General features: G+C 40.0%; 1 protein-coding gene across 1 annotated transcript; it reads right to left on the reverse strand.

Moving 5' to 3' along the window:
- Positions 1–34: 34 nt before the first annotated feature.
- Positions 35–19,025, reverse strand: ptprc (protein tyrosine phosphatase receptor type C). Its single transcript, XM_076725829.1, has 32 exons — positions 18,933–19,025; positions 18,706–18,826; positions 15,338–15,352; positions 13,779–13,961; positions 13,476–13,613; positions 13,221–13,250; positions 12,768–13,028; positions 12,431–12,667; positions 12,221–12,334; positions 11,806–11,970; positions 11,522–11,680; positions 10,921–11,070; positions 9,611–9,819; positions 9,458–9,518; positions 9,198–9,306; positions 8,897–8,934; positions 8,475–8,584; positions 8,155–8,245; positions 7,638–7,714; positions 7,396–7,432; positions 7,189–7,286; positions 6,679–6,804; positions 6,295–6,452; positions 5,646–5,781; positions 4,189–4,338; positions 3,845–3,935; positions 3,529–3,665; positions 3,117–3,251; positions 2,901–3,023; positions 2,604–2,764; positions 1,989–2,124; positions 35–849 (listed from the first exon to the last, which is right to left on the reverse strand). The coding sequence occupies exons 2-32, from the start codon at positions 18,767–18,769 to the stop codon at positions 529–531; spliced, it is 4,020 nt and encodes a 1,339-aa protein (XP_076581944.1). The 5' UTR covers positions 18,770–18,826; positions 18,933–19,025; the 3' UTR covers positions 35–528.
- Between the last annotated feature and the right edge of the window lie 2,399 nt (positions 19,026–21,424).

Raw genomic sequence — 21,424 nt, forward strand, 5'->3', positions numbered from 1 at the left:
TGAGCAAGTACTCTGCAGAAGTCTTTCTCTTTGTAAGTCTCTTTTAATGAAATGTCACAGTGTCACATAACAAAATTTGAACTTATGGACTAATTTATTCAGCTATATATATAAGTAGATATATATATATATATATATAAGTGTAGACTATAGCATCCATTTATTCAGCAAGAAAATGAATGCACATACTCAAATATAAAGGGGTATAAAACAACATCTGTATATTTAAAATCTAGTTAGACGTCTCTAACCATAGAGTTTGACGACAGCGTCCAGTAAACTTTGCTACCAGAAAATATTTGCATCATTACACTTTTGCTACTGAAATATTTATAACTTAGTTTAAATCATATTTTGCGAAATTGACATTAAAACATTTGATCAAATTCTTAAACAAATCTCAACCAAAACCACACTGTGTAAAACCTTTACAATGTTTATACATTCAGGAAGTATATTAAAACAAAGCATGCAGCTGAAGCGCTTATTCCAAAATTAAATAGCACAGCCATGACCCGACCACCCCCCTCAGACCTCCACAGTGACACCGGGACCGTTGCTGGCGTCCTCCAGTGGCGTTGTCTCTGTGGGGCTGCTGGAAACCTTTTCAGGCTCTTCTTTTCTGTCTTCTTTCTCTCCATCAGCCACAGTTGGAGCGCTCTCTGCTGCCCCCTGCTGGTCTTTGCTGGTAGTGCTGGCTGGCTCTTCCGCCTTTTCCTCAGCTGGCTGCTTTGCCGCTTTGGTTTCATCGACAATCTGGACGGCTGCAGAGGTCTGGACTGCTTTGACTTCCCCATTCTGGACAGGGAAGACCATCTCCAGCGCGTCGTACAAGAACTGGTACTGCTCCTGTAAGGCACAGGTGGATTTGAGTGGAAACAGAAAGATATGGTGCTGTGCTGTAGGTTCCAATGACATTAAAGGTTTTTTAACTACAACACAATTAAAAGTGCAGAAAACAGCTTGAAATGATAAATCTGGTGATATGATTTATTTCTATTATTGCCAACACAACTCATGAAAAGTCCAAAAACAACACTGAATTTATGCTACTGGCAAGGATTGTCTGCGCTGGAGAAAGCTGATAAACTATGAATCTCTGTGCCACAGACTTCTATTGTTGTTTGAAAATAATAAAAACACATTAGCGAGCCACACTGTTTCTCTGGGGGACATGTTTGTTCATTAAGATGAACACGTCCTGCTGCTGTAAATGCTCACTAAGCATGCATTTTTGGTTTTGGAATTTCCTGGGTTTGGCTGACAATATCAGAAATAGAATATGAATTCATGATGAACATCATCAGTCTGATCCTTTAATTCTTCAAAACCCAGTGAAAAAATATCATACTTCAATTTCAACTTTTTGTACCACACAAGTAATGTTTGTGTGTACTTGAAGTGTGAAAATGTACGTAAATATACTTAAAATGAAATGAAAGTACACTTTAATTAAGCATTCTGATGGTGTATTACAAAGAACTTGAAAATAAGTCTACTTTTCATAGATCCAATTTAACAGTATTGAAAGTATTTGCAATTCAGCACACTTAAGTGCAAAGTGTAATGCACTTACAATAAAGTCAACTTTTTTTGGTTGGTATTTCAAAGTAATTTGAAATACCACTTCAAGTATTGCAGAATTAGTGTATTATTTTAAATACATTAAGTAGAACTTAATTACATCTTTTTAGAAGTACATTTTTTTAAAAGCATGTCAAACATACATTAAATTAGGCACAAAAAGTAAAAGTGAGTGTGAACCACATTAACAGCACATTAAGAAATATGTTTAATCTTTATCTCTTGGTAAAAAATCTCACAGTAGACCTTTACACGGATAGTAGAAGGAGCATAAAAAAAACATCTGTCCATTATAGACAGTTACTGACTGAACACGTGCGACAATACTGTGCACTCTGAGCACTACAGGAAGTTAAAGCTGTGAAGCTGTGAGCTGCTGACAGATACTGGCTTGTCTTTCTCACCAGGCTGGAGAACATGCCCTGTCTCTCCTTGCGTAGGGTCTTGACCACCTGGAAAACATCCACCAGCTTCTCAGTCTCACCGCTGTCCAGCAAGTTCCACAGAGCACAGAAAATCCCTGAACGGGTGGAGCCATCACTGAGGAGACGGAGCACACATAAAAGTGTTAAGATGCTCAATGGCAGCAGTCATAGACATTTCTTACTCTGGTTCTTTAGAGCATTCACACACGTAAGTCTTAGATGTTTGAGAAATATGGGCTCAATTATACAATCATATTTATACCTATGGACGATTGAATCTCTTGTCCACTACAAAGGACAAAAGGAGAAACAAACATGCAAACTCCACAAACAACAGGATCGTACATGTGTCTTCCTTTCCTTCCTTGTAATGAAGCGACACTAAATATTAAACAGAATTTTAATACAATATTTGGCCTTAATTTATAAAGAAAATGATTGTTACATTATTGGCGACGATTAAAATGTGACAGCACATCTCTATCAATGCTTTGATTTCACAAAGACATGTGTCAAATGATCTGTGACCTCTGTCACGCTCTGTGAAATGACCCTTTAAGATTCCACAGGCCGCGTTCTGTGAGCTCGTCTTACTTGCAGTGGACCACGATGGGCGTGCCCCTCTGTGATTTGCTGCTGCCACAGCTGCGCTTGAGGTCCTTGATCATGTCTGTCAGATCTTGAGGTTTCTCCGGCAGCTCTCTGCCCGCCCACTTCAGGAACTGGAAGTGCTTCACCGTCCGACTGTCTTTCCTCTGTAGACAGAAGTGGTGGAAAACGGCTTGTGACGCTGAAATGACCAGTCAGCTCGCAGGCTCATACTGATAAATATGGAAACAGATCAGACTTTGCTACAACTTCTGACTACAGAATCAGGTGTAGTTGCGTTACCTTGACATGACGGAGCAGCATGTTGCGGCTGATGAAGGCTGGGGAGGTGTCTGTGCTCACCAACTCCACCTCAAAGTCCCCAAATACTTTCTTGTCTTTATCCCAGTAGACACAGTCAGACTCCTGTGAACCACACAGCATATTTACAGTTATACCAAGAGCATGTCTGGTGCATTTTACACACAACATCATATACGTGCATGATAATTACAGTACCTCATCCCCCTCGCTGCAGTCTGAGAGCATGACAATAGCAGACACTTTCTTCTGGTAAACCATTGACCAGAAGTCAGCCATGGTGTCTGGCAGCGGAGTCTGTGCTGTGATGAAGGTGCGTGGGCCCCAGTAACCCTGCGTGGGCAAGAAAACACATCCCTCTATTGTTGTACACAGTCCAAACAAATAAGATGTGATGGATTTAATTGCGCTTGTTTTCAAAATCCAACTGGCTGCATGAAAGATGGGAATCCATAGAGAGTTAATGAGAGAACACCTGCTTCAGCAGTAACAGGAGCGAAGTGTGTCGTGCTTTAGTTAAACAAACCACTGTTGTTTCTGTCCTCGCATCCAGGTTTATGTCAGCTTTATGCTCAGTGAATACAATGAAAGTGTCAGTGAAGTAACATACATCTATGTGGGAGGCATTGATGTACTTAGTGGACTCCTCATCCTCCTCATCTGATGACTCTTCCTCCTCATCCTCATCAGGGTCACTATCGCGACTGTGTCCTTCATCAAGCTTCAGCAGCACTCGGTTGTAGTCATCTGAGGGTGGCAGGATTGAAATATTTAGATGCAAGTGAAGTTGGACATATTTACTGTGGTATATGAATGCATGTACACTACAACGTACACTATAAACACACTGCACAGGCACTGATATACTAACGCTGTTACTCTGTAGCGTCACATGGAACTTGTCCCTGTGTTGAGCTGATACTCACATGGGATGACAGATGAAGAGCGGTTCTTCCTCTTGTTGTCGTCTGTGATCCCAGCGTTGAATGTCCTCCAGTTTCTATAGGTGGGGAGTCTCTGAATTGCAAGACAAAGAGGTATTAATTATTATATCATTTCTAGTGATATCAATAAGAGACAGCAAGGGAAAAAAGGGACAAGGATCCATTTTAAAGTGATCAGAAACGTCTCTTCCTCACACACCACTGAATTGCAAATCATCAGCTCGAGTTTCATAAACTCACTGACTTCCTTTGGCTGGATCAAACAGATCAGATTTATATAAATGCAGTGCTTTTCAGATAAATAAATAAATAGTAAAATGACATACATCAAACTCATCCTCCATCAATGTGGGTTCACTGCTGGAGTTCTTCTGTTTGAGCGTGCTCAGCGTGCTGTGGAGCTCAGGCAGGATGATCTCAGTTTCTCCGAACTGATTGTGCTCCAGCAGTGCCTGGTGGATCAGGATGTACTGGGCCTGTGTGAGGACACATGTCTTAATAAACAAGGGATATACAGTTTGGGATAGAGCAACTGTGCAGAAGACATTATCCCTGCCTGTGTTAACCTCACCTGCATTCATCATGAAAAGAGTTAGCCCTCTAAATATGATGTTCTCTTAATGCACAAACAAATGGCAATATTCAAACCTCATAGATGTACGGCACATGCTCATGCACATACACATACACTGTGGACAACCTATTTTAGCTTCTGGCCTCTGGTGGGCGCTAGAGAGCAACAAGACAACTGCAGACAAGAACAGATCCAGAGACCATCACACTCATGTGCACTTGAACCCACTTTGTGAGGTCTCAGAGCAGTTTCTGTAAAATAACCTTGCAATACTCACGTGTTATATATTACTTCTGTTATTTCATAGCGTAACACATTCAAAACGTTTTGTGTGAGAGCTGCACATTAGCTGTGGATAAAACCGAGACAGAGTCTGAAATGTGTCACCAAATGATTTCACAATTTCACATCATTTATGGATTATAGATTTATGGACTGTCATTACAATCAATCCATATATCGATGGATAAGAATGGTATTGGAAATTCAGTGTTTGCATTTGCTTTAAATAAAAAAGGAAACAAAAGTCTTTTTTCAATGTCAGTATTCTGTCTCAAATTGATTCATTTTATAAAAGCCTTTAAACTGATTTTACTATTTGTGTTGCTGCCTGTCACAATCTACCTCGATCATTGACCAACTTTCACATAAAGCCACCTCTTCATATATAGTAATTTGCTGTACTTCCCAACAGTATTTATTCAAATGTCCTTTGATCTGCCATGTATTCTCGCTTTGTGCAGTGTCGTTCCCAGCCGGGCCACAATCTTGCTGTACTAAACATCTCTATTTATACAGTGTTCGTTTACCTCGATTTCAATTTCTTTACACATATTTGTCATACATAACTGCTGTATCTGTGCTTGTTTATCCTTGTCTCACTTCATTTGTTTAGCTTCATGTTCATGTTGCTTAACTTGACTTTTTGCAGAGTAAACACTCTAACCCTAACCATAACCACTATTTGCCAAACCCCAGCACTGACCCTAACCTGAACCCAAGTCTTCATCCTAAAATTTAATGATTTACATTATGGGGACTTGCATTTTGTCCCCATAAGGAAGGCCACTCCCCACAATGTGACCATGTGAACAGATATGTCCATGCAACAATACACATCCATACACACACAAGCACGAACACACACACACACACACTTACTCACACACACTCTAAAATATGATCTAAATATATATTTATATATTTCACCTCCACTTGAACCATGAGGCATCTCTGTCTGCGGAGTCTGACCACGTAGCCGTAGATGTCCACTCTGCCCTCCGCCTCCAGACCCTCCATCATGGCATCGATGCCAATATAGGTGCCCGTCCTGCCAACTCCCGCACTACACATGACATAACACTGTGTTAATACATGACAATAAACATTAAATTATCCCCTTTATCCTTTAATCTGTTTTCTATCAGTTCATTAGTCAACAAAGCAAGTTCAGAAATGTGCCTGAAAAGACGCACATTTCCCTGATTAGGAGTCCAGTTTGGAACTACATACTGTGTGCACTGTGCACTGGTGTCAAATTAGATTAGAGGAGAATGGATTGGATTGGATCAACCTTTATAGTCATTGTACACAGTAGGTATTTAGCATCTGACCAGATAGTGCAATCAGTAACAAAAGTCACAAAAATACAAAATGTTCAGTGCAAATGAATGCAGCTACGACGTGTCAGTAATGCACTAAAAACAGAGTGTAATTTCAGGTTTGGCATGTCTAGAGGAAGAATGGAAATGGAATGGAAAAACAGGAAATGGGAAGACAAGAGTGTTTTTTGTGCCAGCTGTGTCACTGTGTAACCAGAGTTACTGTCAGCTGACTGAGGCTGGGACATTGGACTCACCTGCAGTGAACGACGATGGGGCCACTGAAGAAATTCTTGAAAGCATTGACACGCCGCCTCAGCTTCAGGAGGAGATGTGGGTCCCCTGGGACGCCATGGTCGGGCCAACTCATGAACTGGATGTGGGTCACCTCCCTCTCTGAGTTCTTCTCCCTTTTCTGCAGACACACACACACACACGGATCGATTATGCAAATATAATACATCATTTAGGTATTGGGATAAGACATATATATCAACACATAAACAGGTTTAATATTTAGGCAAGTATTGAGGTAAAGATGGACAGATACTAGCCTTCACTTATATGCAGACACACGTGCACACACCCACAAGTTAAAGTAATAACTTGAGAAACACACATTTTCACTATTTTAGACTCACATTCGTTAGGATGAGATGGCGGATGGTGTAATCCGGACAGTGGTTCTCTGAGTTCAGCTTCACTATGAACTCCTGAAAGATCTCTGTCTCTCGGTCTGGAGACGGCCAGTACTGCGCACACTTCAGCTGCGAGAGTGAGTGACAGCAACATTTCACAAGTCAGTAACACATCAGCAACACCGACGATTGAGCACTTTTAACCCAGAAGTCAAACATGCAGTTGATGCAGGTTAAAAGCAGACTGCTGCGGATAAAACAAACAGGTTACATACTCAAAGTCTTTCTCAAAGACCACAGCTTGAGTGTGCGGCTTGAGTGTGAAGTTTGGCCTTCTCCATATCTGATACAGTGTGTGTAGCAGAGCAGCTAAGATGTGAGTGTGACAGACTGCAGTCAGTCAGTAATCGTAGCTCTTTTTGTTGTCTGATAGAGAATAATGTTTAATTATTAATTAAAAAAGAAATACAATGAACAGTGTAACATAATAACCAAGAGAAAAACTCCTCTTACCCTGTTTCCCTCTTCGCAGCGTGTTACCATGACAATGATAGAGGACTGCTGCTCCCAGACCATCCTCCAGAAGTCACCCACAGTCTCATCCTTCGGCCCTACAACACACACAGAAGATATATATATGCTGTAGACACAAGCATGCACGCCTATCAATCAGGAACATAGGTGGTCTGACTGAGTGTGTGAAGGATATGACAACTGTACCTTGAGCTGCGATGTACTTTTTGGATTCCTTGTACCCCTGCAGCAGGAAAATAAATGATACTCAATAAAGTGTGCATTGTCCAAAATAGTCCACTTTGTGTCTGTTTAACCCTAAAAATCTGTGCTGTTTGGCCAAAATGTGAAATATTTTTCATTAACTTTAAGCAGTTTGATAATGTCAGATCTGAGCAGTGGTAGTAAAAGCAGTCGTAGTGTGATGTGGGTGTTTTTCTTTTTCATACGTCAATGAAGCTGGCATTGATGTAGTCACATCCTGCCTCTCCGTTACCGCTCGTCAGTTGGACACGGTTATAGTCATCTGGTTCAAAACAGCAAGAAGAAAAAACATCACAAAGGACACCTTAACAACCCCAAAACACCATTAACAAAACAAGTGTGTGCGTGTTCACTTTCTGTAAATTCAATTAAGAAGAAGTTTACAGATATAACCTGAAATGTAAGAGCTAAATATCTCACACTGGTGTAAAACTGTGAATCCAAAAATAGCACTGAAACTACGCTGCAATTTGCAACATTTTCCACAATAGTTTAATACACATAGAGATATTAAAGAAGCACTTTCCACAGTATTTACAGTATGCCAAAATCTATGAAGGTAAACAAGTTTAGCTACAAGGTATTGTTCATAGGATTTACCGTGTGTGTTTAAACAATAAGTAAAAATACACATCACACATCTGGTAAGTGCTTTTGTCTTATATCTAAAAAGTGCCTTGTGTTGTTTAGACTCCGACTCACACGGCAGGATGTCCACGTAGCGGTTCTTGGGGACGTTGTAGGGCTTTTTGGCCTCTTTCACATTGTACCTGGAGAAGATTCTGGGGATGCTCTGAAAGCACAAACACATTACGTCATTTGCCGAAGATCAATAAACAGCAGTTCTATAGTACCATTCGCACTTTGGCTCTATAATCAGCCAAGGCCACAGCCATGCTCATCCAACCTTCTTAGTGCAAGTCCAGTCATCTCCCTCTCTGCCACTCCATTCATAAACCACCCAATACAGAAATAAAATACCAAAAATAATGCCCCCAAAAGAAGCTAAATTTTAAACTGACCTGAAACTCAGCCAGGAAAAGTCTCCCCTCGTCGGCCAGCTTCCTCTTGTAGGCTTCCAGCAGGACCTCGGCTGCAATTGGCTCAACAGGCAGCAGGTTCTCCTCGTCATCTACAGCAGCCAACAGGCAGCAGATGACACACAATATAATGCTGTCATAATACTAATTTCTTACCATCCATTACATACAGTCTGGTAAATATTTCAACTTTTTTCTCTGTTTTTATAAATGATTTCTCCTGAAACATGCTTCTCCAACAGCGAACAAAGGAATACATCTGTATATTCTGACTGTTACAAATATCATAAATGGTTTGTAGCTGCTACACATGAGAGTCATTCATTATGCACTTTAAGTCCTCTATTATCATCAAGTTCAAGACAACATCTGGGTAGAGAACAGGAAATCTAAAGACCACTCACTTGCTGTTGAAATGAGCATCATGCTTTCACCCGAGTCACTGTAAGAAAATAGTGAAGACCGGCTATAAAGACTTTAAACTATCAGGGATATAAAATGGAAAAAGGCCTACACATAGAGTTTGATGATGTTTCTGGCAAATACGCAATTCAAATGCAACAGAAATCCTATTTGTGTACTTTAAATGAAAAGATATTGCCTCATCAGTGGAAAATAACCTGTTGCTAACACGCAAAGAAACAGCAACCAGAAGCAATGTGACAGTCAGACTGATGCAGAGATAAGACGCGCAGTGAGTCTTACTTGGACTTTCTGCGCTTCAGGATGTAAATCTTGTAGACGACCATAAGCAGCGCCACAGACGTGAGGATGATGAGGAAGACCAGAAATCCAATCAGTGCTTTGTCATTATCTGTAAAATGATGGGAAAGTAATATCAGAGTGGAAGCGTTTATGCTGAAGATGCGCCGTATAGACGTGGATGTGTGAAAAGTGCGTCAAAACAAAACACGTCAAACGACTTGTGTGAGACAATTTGTGGTTTTAATTAAAACTGCACATACACTCAGTTTTAATCTCTTTTGTCTCGGGCTTGCTCTTGTTTTCTCCGTTGAAAGCAGTCACCTGGAAAGAAAATCCGTTCATCAGGAATTGAAGAAATATGAGGAATAAAGTTGGAATAATCTTGTGACATCAGAAATGAGTCAGATACAAACCTCCACGTTGTAGGTCGTAGAATAACTTAGATCCTTGAATTCAAAACTGCATGTGTCGCTTGTTATTTCGGTGTTGCTACCATCCAAAAGACGTGCGACGTATTTGGATTCAGGTCCTTTAAAGCATTTATTATGAACACAGATCACACTGATCGCATTGTGGTCTGGATTGGCCACTGTCACTGACAGCTTAGTGACGGGTTCTGGTACTGTAAGACAGTCAAGACAAACAGCAGCTTTTCATTTCTTATGACAGAGGTTTAGCTTTATTTTGTTTTGTTTTCTTGCTCTTTAGGTTGTGCTGGTTGTCAGCACTGATACAAAGTGTACACAGCAAGAAATATGATTACCTTTTCCCTGGAAACAGTTCATTATAAACTCGAAGGGAAAAAGGCACAAAAAGATCAGAAATCTAAAATTAGGAGTAAACTTAAAAAAAAAAAAGTTTTCAAAAATCTGAACTCAGTAATTACTCAAGTAAATTAAAAAAAAAAATCTATTTTAATGTTATTTTTCTGAAAACTACTCAAAGAATGCGAAGAGAAAAAGAATAATTTTGGGGCCATTTGTATATTGTTTCATTGTTAATTAACTTTTTTCAGCATTTATAGTGAATGCAATTTAAATAATCAATTGAAATGTTGTTGTTTTTTATCATCATTGTACTAATTGATTACAATTTAATACTAAAAAAAATCTATGATATGATAATTCTCTGTTACCGCACTCCGGATCACAATAAGCAGATCTGACGTGACTGAAGCTGGTAGAGAATAACACTGAGAATAACCACCGCTGTTGAAATCTGACGTACTGTATTCCCTCCTCCACTGATCACTGGAGCCACACTGTAATGTTCATTATAATGGCTTGAGGAGTGATGATGTATAAAATATGTTAATATCAGGGAATGATATGCTGTCTGATAGTCAGCATTTAAGGTCCTTTGATAGACAGGATAAAGAATCAGATAGAACATATCACTTATATAATGAGTAGAACAACTTGTATTTAGAATTATAATTACCATAATTAGTTCAAATAATAACTAATTAATTAATTTCAATAAATATTGTGTTGATATTCCAAAGTCAAATATTTAGCATTTAATAAGCTCATTTCTTATTCAAGAGGTAGAGTCTTCAGAGAGTTTATCAGAAAGATGTTTACTTTTGCTGCCACACGGTTGTATTAACTGGATAGTCAACGATATGTGAAATACACTGCCTTAATAAATAAATAGTCAGGATAGTCTGTTGTATAATATAGGAGTTGAATCTTCTCTGACAGATAGCTATTTGAACACTTACCTCCGATTTCAGTTTGCACTGAAAGGTTACGTCCTTGGCCATGAACTCTGTTGCTGTCATACGTGGGATGGACTTCACACGTATAGTTGGTGTATGGCGCCAGTCCAGAAACATTACATGTTGTTCCTGATACATTTTTGTTAATGGGACCTGTAACATAGTTTCATTAGCTGGTTTGTTGTATTTGATTAACAAAGAACAACAGCAGATTGTTTTGTTGGTCAAGTTACCTTTTAAGTGACAACCGAATGGTTATCAATCAATCAATCAATCAATCAATCAATCAATCAATCAATCAATCAATCAGTCAGTCAGTCAGTCAGTCAGTCAGTCAAAACCCACATGTGAAAACTGAAGCCATCATTAATTGCTTGGTATTTTTATTTAATTTTTCAGTTATTTTTAAGTTATTTCTGTACGATGTTGCATCTCCCTCATGAACTATCACTCAGCATGCTAAAGCACGGAGCACAGTCGGCCTATTGATGATTCAAACATTTCACTATTTAGGTAAAATGACCAGCAAAAGGATCTCCAAAGACTCACTAATGTGCAAAGTGAATAAAGTAATTCGAGAATTAATCTAAATAATTTTACTTACCATATTTTCCGCATCGGGAGGAAGCATGCTTACACTCGCAGTGATAAGAAAGCTTGTGAAGTTTTGGAAGGACTGTTTGACACTTCTCACTCGTCGTGGTCCAGCTTAGTTTGATGGAGGTATTGGTTCTTGTGGGCATGGTTGTTGCTATTTTAAAATCTGTTAGAACACATCAGAAGTCCATAACACTGAGTGTGTGCTGTCGTCCTTTTATCCATACATATCTCAGGACACAAGCTTATGGTTCTCGTCATTGCACAGAGTTAATGTGATTGTCAACATACCACAGTCAACCCTGACGTGGACAGCCGTCGTTTCTGTTAGGAATGTATTGTTGTACTTGATCTGACCAGTGCAGCTGTAGTTTTTGTAGGGCTCCAGCTCGGAGAGGTTCTTGAACTCGTGGTGTAACATCCTTTCTTCAACAACTGCTGTTTGACCCTCAGACTCTAGTGAGACATTCACAATACATGAATAAATAAATCTTCTGTTCAGAAGTGATTCACAGAATGCACAAAGCAATACCTCCACTTCCTTTTACACCGACAGATGATCCACATCAGCTCAGCTACAAGTCAAACTGATTTTCATCGTCGGTTCTGTTAGTCTAACTACAGTGTGAGCATCTAATGGTGCAAACTGCTTCTCCCTATTTCCATGCAAATCCATTCATAATGTTGGTGAAGTCTCTTTACTTACCAACACACGTGTAATGCCAGGTGAGATTTTCACATTTCTTAGGTAATGTTGGTTTTATTTCTGCAGGAAGTGTACGTGGAACTGGCTGATATATTGGCTGTGACTTTAAGAAATCTGTGGAAAAAAGGAAACAACACATACATTAAACATGATGAAGTCGTGTCCAAACCACAGGCAGTTCAAAGTACAGGAGGACTCTACCGTACATACCAACAGTGATGTTCTCGGTGAGGGTAAAGGAAGAGTTCACACAGTTTCCTGAAGTGAAGTTTATCTTCAAATCTGAGCAAATGTCATCATAAGCAGGTGTGATGCAGAAGGTTTTATTGTCGTTTTGTGGCTCAAATTTAATATTATCTGCAGGATATAGTAAAGAGCTGATGTCCCAGTCACTCTTGTAACAGACACGTTCAGAATCGTGGATGCCATTTTCAATGTCTTCTTCTCCTGAAATACACAGATGATGCACAAATGTCTTCCTGTTTTCCACACAGTCTCATTTCTTAAATAAGATGCGATTTAAACTGTATGAATTAATTTTACTTACTCATTCCAGTTGTTTTAAACACTTTACTTCTAGAGCAGTTACAGGATGTTTGTTTGCCAGCATCATCAGTGAATGTCACATCATGCTTATAGGAAGTGCAAGGCTTCAGGTGTTCAATTTCAAATGATGAGTTTACGTTGAAGATTGTCTTTGTGGTGTTAGGGTGGCCCTTCTCCTGAATGGTTATGTTGTGATTTGCAGTGGCAGAGCTTGTAATGGTTATCAGTAGCCTAGACTTGTTGGATTTGAAGGTGTAAGAACCTGCAAAAAAATCAACAGAATAATGAAATCTCTTTCTGAATCTCAGACAGTCTGTTCAGGCGGATGTTGAACTTGATCCTGAGCTGAAACAAAACAAAATCCAGTAACTAACTAGTAATCAGAACATGTGTCTGGTCAGATCACTGTGAAGATGTCATGTGTTATATCTTGAAGAGTAATGCTGAGACTCACACTGTGGTGGTGTCGGGGCTTGTGAGGTGGCTGGAGCAATGCATTCAAATAAGATGAGAAAAACAAACAAGAAAATATTAATATATGATGATAATAAATACTCTTCCACAGAAATTTGCAAATGAGTGTCTGTATTCTATGAACCTTAGCAGTGCTAGTGTTAGTAGCTGTTGTCCACACTTCTATGAATAACACTGTTATCACAGTCCTATATAAGAACCCACGGGGCTCGGTTGTAGATGAGAAAATTCCAACCTTCGGCGGTGGTAGTCACTGAGTTGGTGGGCGTGATGATTGGAGGTGAGGTCTGGTTTTGATTGGGGTTTGGCTGAGAGTCTGGTTTCGTGCTGGTTGCAGTGGGTGAGTGTGAGATGTTTGCAGGAGTAGTAGTGACTGTAGGATAGAGAGCATGCTGGAGGTCACCTTCAGGTAGGAATACTTTACTGCCAATCGTCTTACCTGGTACAAGTCCTAGCCATTATTTCAGGTGAATACATTCAGGCTGAACGCAATGCTAATGCTTCCAGTAAAGCTGTAAATGGAGGCTGAATACGTTACCAGACACGGCAGTTGGACTGGGTGCCTGGATTGAGGAGTTTGTGCTGAGTGGTGATTGGGTGAGTGGAGGGTCTGAAGGCATGACAGTCGCTGTTGTCATGGTGCGTGGAGTTGAGGAGATGTCAGATAGGTTGGTTACTGAAGGTGAATGGGGATTTGTGGTGCTGTGTGGAGGCATGGGGGCTGAAACAAAAACCAGGCCAAACACTAAATCACAGTGCTAGTCTTCACAGCATTAAAAGGTGCAATATGCAGCATTTTCATGAATCCTGTTTTCTCTTGTTACAAAGCTGGTGTTGCTCCTTGTCAATCCTTCCCTTCATTTACGTCTACTACACATTTAAAGAAAAGAACAAGAGGTAATGAAAAAATAAAGGTGCATTGGAAAAGGGCAAATTCATACTCAGAGGAGGACAGGCAGAGTTCAGCTGGATGTGTTTGGTTGGACTCTACAGCTACAACAGCGGAAATGGAATTAGGTTGAGCATCACTACTCGCTCTGAGTTCAAATACTTCCTGTTTTTGGATTTAAAAGCTGCCTTCCTGTGGCAAAACACAAACATCTTAAGGTTATCTAAAGGTTGCCAACCTTAACAGGAAGTCATGAAAATTCTTTGATTTGAAAGAAAGTAGGATAAACTCTCACAGTTGATTTCTACAGATGAAAAACAGTTTTCCAGATCGCGTCATGTTCAAACTGATTTTTTTTTTTCCTCTATCACTGATGAGTAAATATTCAATTTCACAGGCTGCATTATCAGTGACTTATTTGTTCCTATGAAGGAAAACGTTGCATCCGTACCACGCTAAACTGTCTCAAAGTTTGACTCATCTAAATCCCAATAACGCTCAACACAGATGCACACACTGCTGCTCTTTTCTAATGCAGACCCACGATTAGATTAAATACATGGAAATATCATTACAACAGATCTCAGATACAGAATGACTTGACAAAAAACCTGGAAAGAGGTCAGGACAGGAGAAATCCCAGCCTCAGTTTAAGCATCTGGTTTGTTCTTAACTTGACTCACTTTGTTAGACAGCAAGTTAACGTGAGTTTGCTTTAGCTCAGCTTAAAAGCAAGTCAATCAGAAAAGAAAGAGAAACTACCCGCGAGTTCCGTTCAACCTTTTCTCTCCCATTCACTATATGAACATCACCATTGCAGACTGCATACTGTATGAACATAAGCATTTCATACTGCTTAGCAAAGCAAAATGTTCTGAAATGAACGCCAGCTGGAATGCAAGTCATCATGTAGCCAACTGTGCCCGCATGAAGTGAGACCTTGGGTGAGACAGGCTACTAAAATGGAGCCCAGCATCAACCAAACTACTTAATGAGGGTGGTAAAATTTACTTCTGTGGCTCTTTCATTCGAGAGCGTACTCATTTCATGCCTTTCTGCTGGCTTTAATGCTGCTGTGGCCATGAAGAGGTAAGACAGAGAAGAGTGAAGGAACAGCACAGCCGGTAGCATAATGACGATGAAATATTTGATTCATTAAATGTTAGACGTTCCATAACTTATTAGTAACTTATAGTGTTGCCACTCACCCTTTGCATCTTGACCTGGAATTACAAAAGAGAAAAAATATGTAAATGATTGCACTTTTTTGTTATAAAACAGTAGAGTACAGTTTTATAAAGCATCCACTTCCATTGGACTGATGAAAACTCTTCCACAGGGCCAAAGCATTAGCAGGTCAAAAAGCGGGAAAACGGCTGTTTACACCTGAAGCTCTGTATGAGGCTGTACAACCTGGTTGCTATGACAATGCTGAAAACAGCCATACAAGTTATAACCACTATTTCCTGCTTTGCACTAAAAGCTAGAGCCTTTCCACGCTTACAAAATTAGTTTCGGTTTGGACAGATCACTTGATCAACAAATAACCAAATGTTGTAATACATAAATAATACATATGCTTTAAGCCCTCAGTGCAAACAGAAAGTCGCACTAATCGTCATAAACGCCTGTTTTCTGCTTTTCAAACTCTAATATCATATTAGTTTTGGTAGGTGGCATTGTGACATTAGACGCAAACAGGGGCTTGTAACACATCTTAGCTGTTTTGTCCATTAGTTGTTTATAATAATAGCAATGAGCAATGAATCATGAGAAGACGGGGGGCAGTCAAACAATGAGTGTCAGGATGTGGTTTTGGTGCATTCTCGTTTCGCTCCATCGTGCAGAGATGCATGCTCTCTGCACTGACATTTCACCACGTTATGCTTTGCGGTGACTGATTTCAACTGTTTCGGTGAAATTGAGCTCTATTAATATTCTATGATGAGAAAACTTTATCACAAACCCTAATTTTAACCAAAATGTTTCATCACTCGCATTTTTTTTTTAAACTCTGTGGTTCTAAGTTGTTTTTTAAAATGGGTTAACTGGCTTTAAGTGAAGCCTCCTTGATGTTTTGGGTACTTTCTTTTTCAGTGCTGAGCTTCACATGCGAGCAAGTTAGTCACTGTTACATACACCTGTTCAAGGTCACAAGCTTTTGTCCAAGTGTGACAGACAAAAAGAAGCAGAAGAAGAGGAAGAAGGAGGTAGAGGAAGAGAGACAGGGCGACCTTAGAGAAGATATCAACTGGGAAAAACTGACAGCCGTTACAGTGACAAACAGAGCTCAAACACCCCCAGACGCCTGTTCCTGAGTCCATTCACTTGTCTGACATTTAGTAAAGAAACTGATAATGCGTCTGGGTGTCTCCCGTGTATCGGCCTTTTTTATCTGCCTCTTCTTTTGTCTCATATTTTGCATTCGGCGCAGAGCAGCACCTCCTGCTTTGTGACAATCACACCCTCCTCCGTGAGACGGCTCTAATCGTGCAGCACTCTTCACATTTCTGACCTCACTTCTTCATTTCAGACACTGCACTTCCCCTTTTTTTCATGAATTCTCAACTCATTTACTTTTGCGTGCTCTGCGTCTGTCTGCCCGCGCTGCTCTGCTCTGCCAGGAAATGAAGGCAGCTCAGAATGGAACACGGAAGTGGTCAACTTTTTGGTCACATAACTCTATAGAGCTACAGCTAAAGAAAGCTTGGAAATCTGCATCTTAATGGGGCACAGCTGCTCTCACGCAGTTGGTTTAGCTGAATGAAACTGGTGCTCGCATGATTTTTGGCCTTCTGGTTGGATTTGACCTTATGTTTCTAATCTAATTATTCAACAACAATGAACAAAAAAAATGGAGAAATAGATGAAGTTTGAACTGGATTTAACACTGTGGATGAAGGTTACGCTTAATTGCCGTCATGTGCATACTTATAACACAAATACACATTGTATGGCTCAAAAGTACACTACCATATGTACATCTTCACTGTTTCTATAGATATTTTCTCTCACGATGCCCGCCCATTTTTCTGCGGAAGCAGGAGCTTTACTTCTAATATTTTAAGTACGTTTTGCTGGTGATACGTCTATACTTTCACCTTTGAATGTAGGGCTTAAGTGTAGCATCTGCATAGTTATCGCAGCATTGGGTAAAAGCAGCAATGCCACTCTGTAAAAATATATCAAAACAATAAAAAGTCGTGCAGCCATAACTGAACTGAAGTAGAAGCATTATGGTTAATTGCTCTTAATGTTATGATAAGTAAGTTGATACTAAATGATTTAAAACAAAGACTAATTGTTATCACACTGTGAAATTCTGCTACTTTTCGGGCAGTCTTCACTTGAACTTCTGAAAAAACAATGCTCGATCAATGGAAAAGTGAAGACGTACATAAATAAGAGACATCTGTCGATGCGGTGTACCGTGATGATTCACCTTCCACGCTAGCTGAGATGAACTGTACGTAAGAAGCGAATGACAATACTGACCCTGACTGACATTAAAGACAGCAGAGTGAAATAAACAGAGTGAAGGCTTTATTTCAGCTCATGTGTACAGACGTCTCAGCTGAAAATAGCAGAAATTATTTGATGTGCTGCACAGTAGCAGAACTCTGAGTGATGCAAGAGGCAGTAAGGTGGGTCTGACTTAACACACACACATATGCATGCATGCACGCGCACACACACACACACACACACACACTCTCAGATGTGTATCATATACACCCACAGTCACTGGGGTTGAAGTGAAGAGCTTGCAGGGACACACCCCGAAAAATCCTCTCATCTCTGACAGACATACCCCCCCCCCCCCCAACACACACACACACATACACACACTCACACACACACATACATATTAACACATATACACACACACACTCGCACCATCATACACACAATGTCAAAGCAGAACAGAAACATGATTGCAAAAATTCCCATAGCTTTGTACCAAATGAAAGAACACGTTTTAAAGAGAGTCTTCTTATTAACAGCAGTCTTTGATTGAACATAACTGTTTATTCTTTTGCCAAAGGGGCTCACAAACCTGTCACTATTTTAGCTTCTCACATCACAAGTGTGCGTTGTACTGTCTTGTGTTCTTGGGTTTGGAAAGTTTAAGAAACGTGAAGTAGCACAAATGGAGGCACAACTCAAAGACATGATATACAGTAGCTTGTCATTTCTGCCCTCAGTTTATACTTTAAATGATTACATTTTGTGTGGGGATGTTTTCCATTTTGTTTTCAGAAAAAAAAGACGCTAACTGTCAAGCGTGCTGACACAGTCACGTCTTTATCTCAGGCATGGAAGCGTTTCACCTTTTCTCATCAGCACGATCACATTCTCGACAAGCATATGCTGCGACTTCAGACACAGCTGAGTGTGGAGTTTAGAATAAGAGACCTCGTCGCTTACAGTTGGCTATCGTTCATGTTTTGCATCACACATGTTTTTGTCAGATGAAGATGAAGACTTTCAGATGACAGACACAAGCACAGAGCTTCACAGAACAGCCTTTACTTTCCACAGTCCTTTCATAAAGGAGATTGAGTTGGTTACTTACAGTTGGCCAAACTGATGATTCCAGCCCAGAGCAGCAGGATCTTCAGACCACAGAGACCTGCCATGTCCAGGAGTTAGGGTGTGTACCGCCACACACCATACAGTATAGTCCTGATGGGGACCTATGGGCAGAAATTCACAAGCCAAATCGAAGCTGTATTTCCAATTCTCAAATCAACTCTAAGATAATAAGAAGTTAAAAACGGTGTCTTATTTCAAGCTACATACGTTTTCTGTCTTATCAGTTGACGCAGCTTCCTGGACTTGTTCCCCAAACCCTAAACCTCGCCTCTAGTTTCAAGTCAGTGGGAGTGATGTCACACCAAAAAGAGCCTGCCTTTACCTTAACATTTGGTGACAGGAAGCTTCATTTCAGCGACGCCACCGAGAACAGGAAGTCTTCTCATCTAATCTTTACTTGCTTTTGCTCAAGTGTGAAAACCCTCTGACTTTTGAAAGAAGGACTGAAGACAAACTTCAGTTTGAAATGTTTTTTTTTTTACTCAAAGATTGTGTTTTGACACATTAGGCTTTTAGATACATGCTTCATACACCACTGTTCTCCAATTGACAGTTTAACTTCGTATCAGCAGACACAGAAATGAAAGAAAATGATGCTAACACACACTGAGGCTTACAGGATGTCGTCTTCTGTCTAGTTGGTTTCTATAAGACTGTTTGAAATCAGATCATCAGCAGACAAAATCTAATGAAGCTTCTTTGAGCTCCTCTTCTCTCGCTGACTCCTCCCTGCTCTTAAGCTTACAGGCCCGCAGTCTCTCGGCCATGTAATCAAAAAGACACGAGGAGCCAACGCTGCAATGTGCAAGAAAATCTTTCCTTATTCTTCAACTTTGTTCTCAGTGTTTTTTTTTCTCGTCTCAGTCTAAAGAGAGAAAACATGTGGCCATTGGCTCCAGAAGTGAATTTCTTCATTTCTGCTGTTCCTTCTGTGTGAAATACATTTATAAGGGATGTTAGATCTCTTCAAAGTCATTGATCGTGCGTGGTGTTTGATCATCATGCTCTGCCTTGGAGCCCAAAAATGCTTTACTTCTGTTTACATACACAAGAAAATAGGGGATAAAAGAGGAAGGAGAGGAGTAGAGAAACTCTCTGGGGAGTGAGACTCACACACAGAGTGGTGAGCTGATGTGAATCCGGATGAAACACAGTCAGCTATTTCATGCAGTTATATGAAAATAGTAGATGCAACTAAGCAGAGCCATTTTTTTGAGTTTGGACAGCGGGAAATTGAGCTGGGAAAGGCTTTTACTGACAGCAGTTATACAGTGGATGAAGGTCTGGGTCTTTGTAGTGTGGTGAGGAGGACAGGAACCTCTATGGCACACAAAACAGAGATGAGAACACAGAGCACATCAAACCTTTCAATCATACTTGTGTCTATTCTGAAGAAAGTGTTAATGCAACGGTTCCTTTCTTTTGAAATCGTGATATATTTAAGTTGAAATACGTTGAAACCCAATAGGAACGTCCTGTGTTTCCAACATGCTTGCATTTTTAGTATGAAGATCTAAATGTGGATTTCCTCCCGTACCAATGAAACACATGTTATTTGGCTATTTCCACTTCTGAGAGTATAGATTCTTGTAATCAGGAAGTGGCTCTTAAGCAAGCAGCACCAAGTTAATGCAATCCAAATGAAACTGTTGTGTTTTTTTTTTGTTTTTTTTTGATGTGTGCGAGTCCTTCAATGCAAGTCACGCAACTGTGTAACTGTCTGTTAGCACCGTCAAGTTACCAGATCTGACACTGTTTTACATATAGATCAGTACTATCGATGTGGTGCCTCACTGCAAAAGCAGAAACCTCAACAACCACACAGGCATTAAACCAACAGTAGAGCACCTTAATGCAGAGAGAATGCAAGCGGCACTGCTCACCATACATTACAGTATATTTAGAAATGGAGGACACAGCATGGCTATGGCTGCATGTATTTCAGTGAAAAGAATACATGCATGAAAGTGCTTCATTGTGCTATGACGCAACCAAAAAAGTCTTGGCCAGCTTAGTTTTAAATGTATTTTGAGGCTGTAAAACGCTGTTAGCAGCCTCCTTAAAAACAATCAATAAAATGCCAAAGAGTGAACACGTATTTAATTTGATTGTGTAAACACTGTATATGTCTTATTTTGTGTATTTTGATATTGTTTCATCGTATTATCGACAGCAGCGTTTTGTAGTTCATTTTAAAACTTTATGGATTTTGTCTATAGAAAGCTTATGTTCAAAATCTGACCTGTTTTGTAAGTCCGTCTTAAATATTCTGACCAAAAGAAAACTAGAGGACATGAACAGCTGTGGTTCTGGTTTCAGTGTCACCCGGAACTGAAGTGAACAGAAACGTGCTGCTGACAGACAGAGAAACTGGTCATCACCACATGACCCACCGACCAGAAATATCTCTTTTTGTTTCTTGCTTTTCTAGATTATTATTCCCTAATATAAGGTTTTAGTTTCACTAATGTATGATTGATATTTGTCCTCATTATTCCCTCAACAAACATAAGCTGCCTTTTTCTTTGGTCTGAATCACACAATAAACTGACACTTTTTGTCCTTGCCCATTTGAGCTTCGCCCTGTCTTTCCACAATCCAACCACGACTTGCAAACATAAGTCACATGGCCTGACAAATGACTCACTGGACAGTGTCAGCTAACCACTGTTTCTCCCCGCAGCACTGTCATACTTTCT

The sequence above is a fragment of the Chaetodon auriga genome, chromosome 3 (assembly GCF_051107435.1).
Source record: "Chaetodon auriga isolate fChaAug3 chromosome 3, fChaAug3.hap1, whole genome shotgun sequence".
NCBI lineage: Eukaryota > Metazoa > Chordata > Actinopteri > Chaetodontiformes > Chaetodontidae > Chaetodon > Chaetodon auriga.

Bases quoted from the DNA above. Each gene is read 5' to 3' on its own strand.
- ptprc (XM_076725829.1), bottom strand. From the start codon at position 18,769: ATGGCAGGTCTCTGTGGTCTGAAGATCCTGCTGCTCTGGGCTGGAATC. The intron at 6,805-7,188 runs GTAAGAGGAGTT...TCACTCTCGCAG, and splicing joins GCTGCGAAGAGGGAAACAGG to CTGAAGTGTGCGCAGTACTG. The intron at 3,252-3,528 runs GTATGTTACTTC...TTGCCCACGCAG, and splicing joins TCAATGCCTCCCACATAGAT to GGTTACTGGGGCCCACGCAC.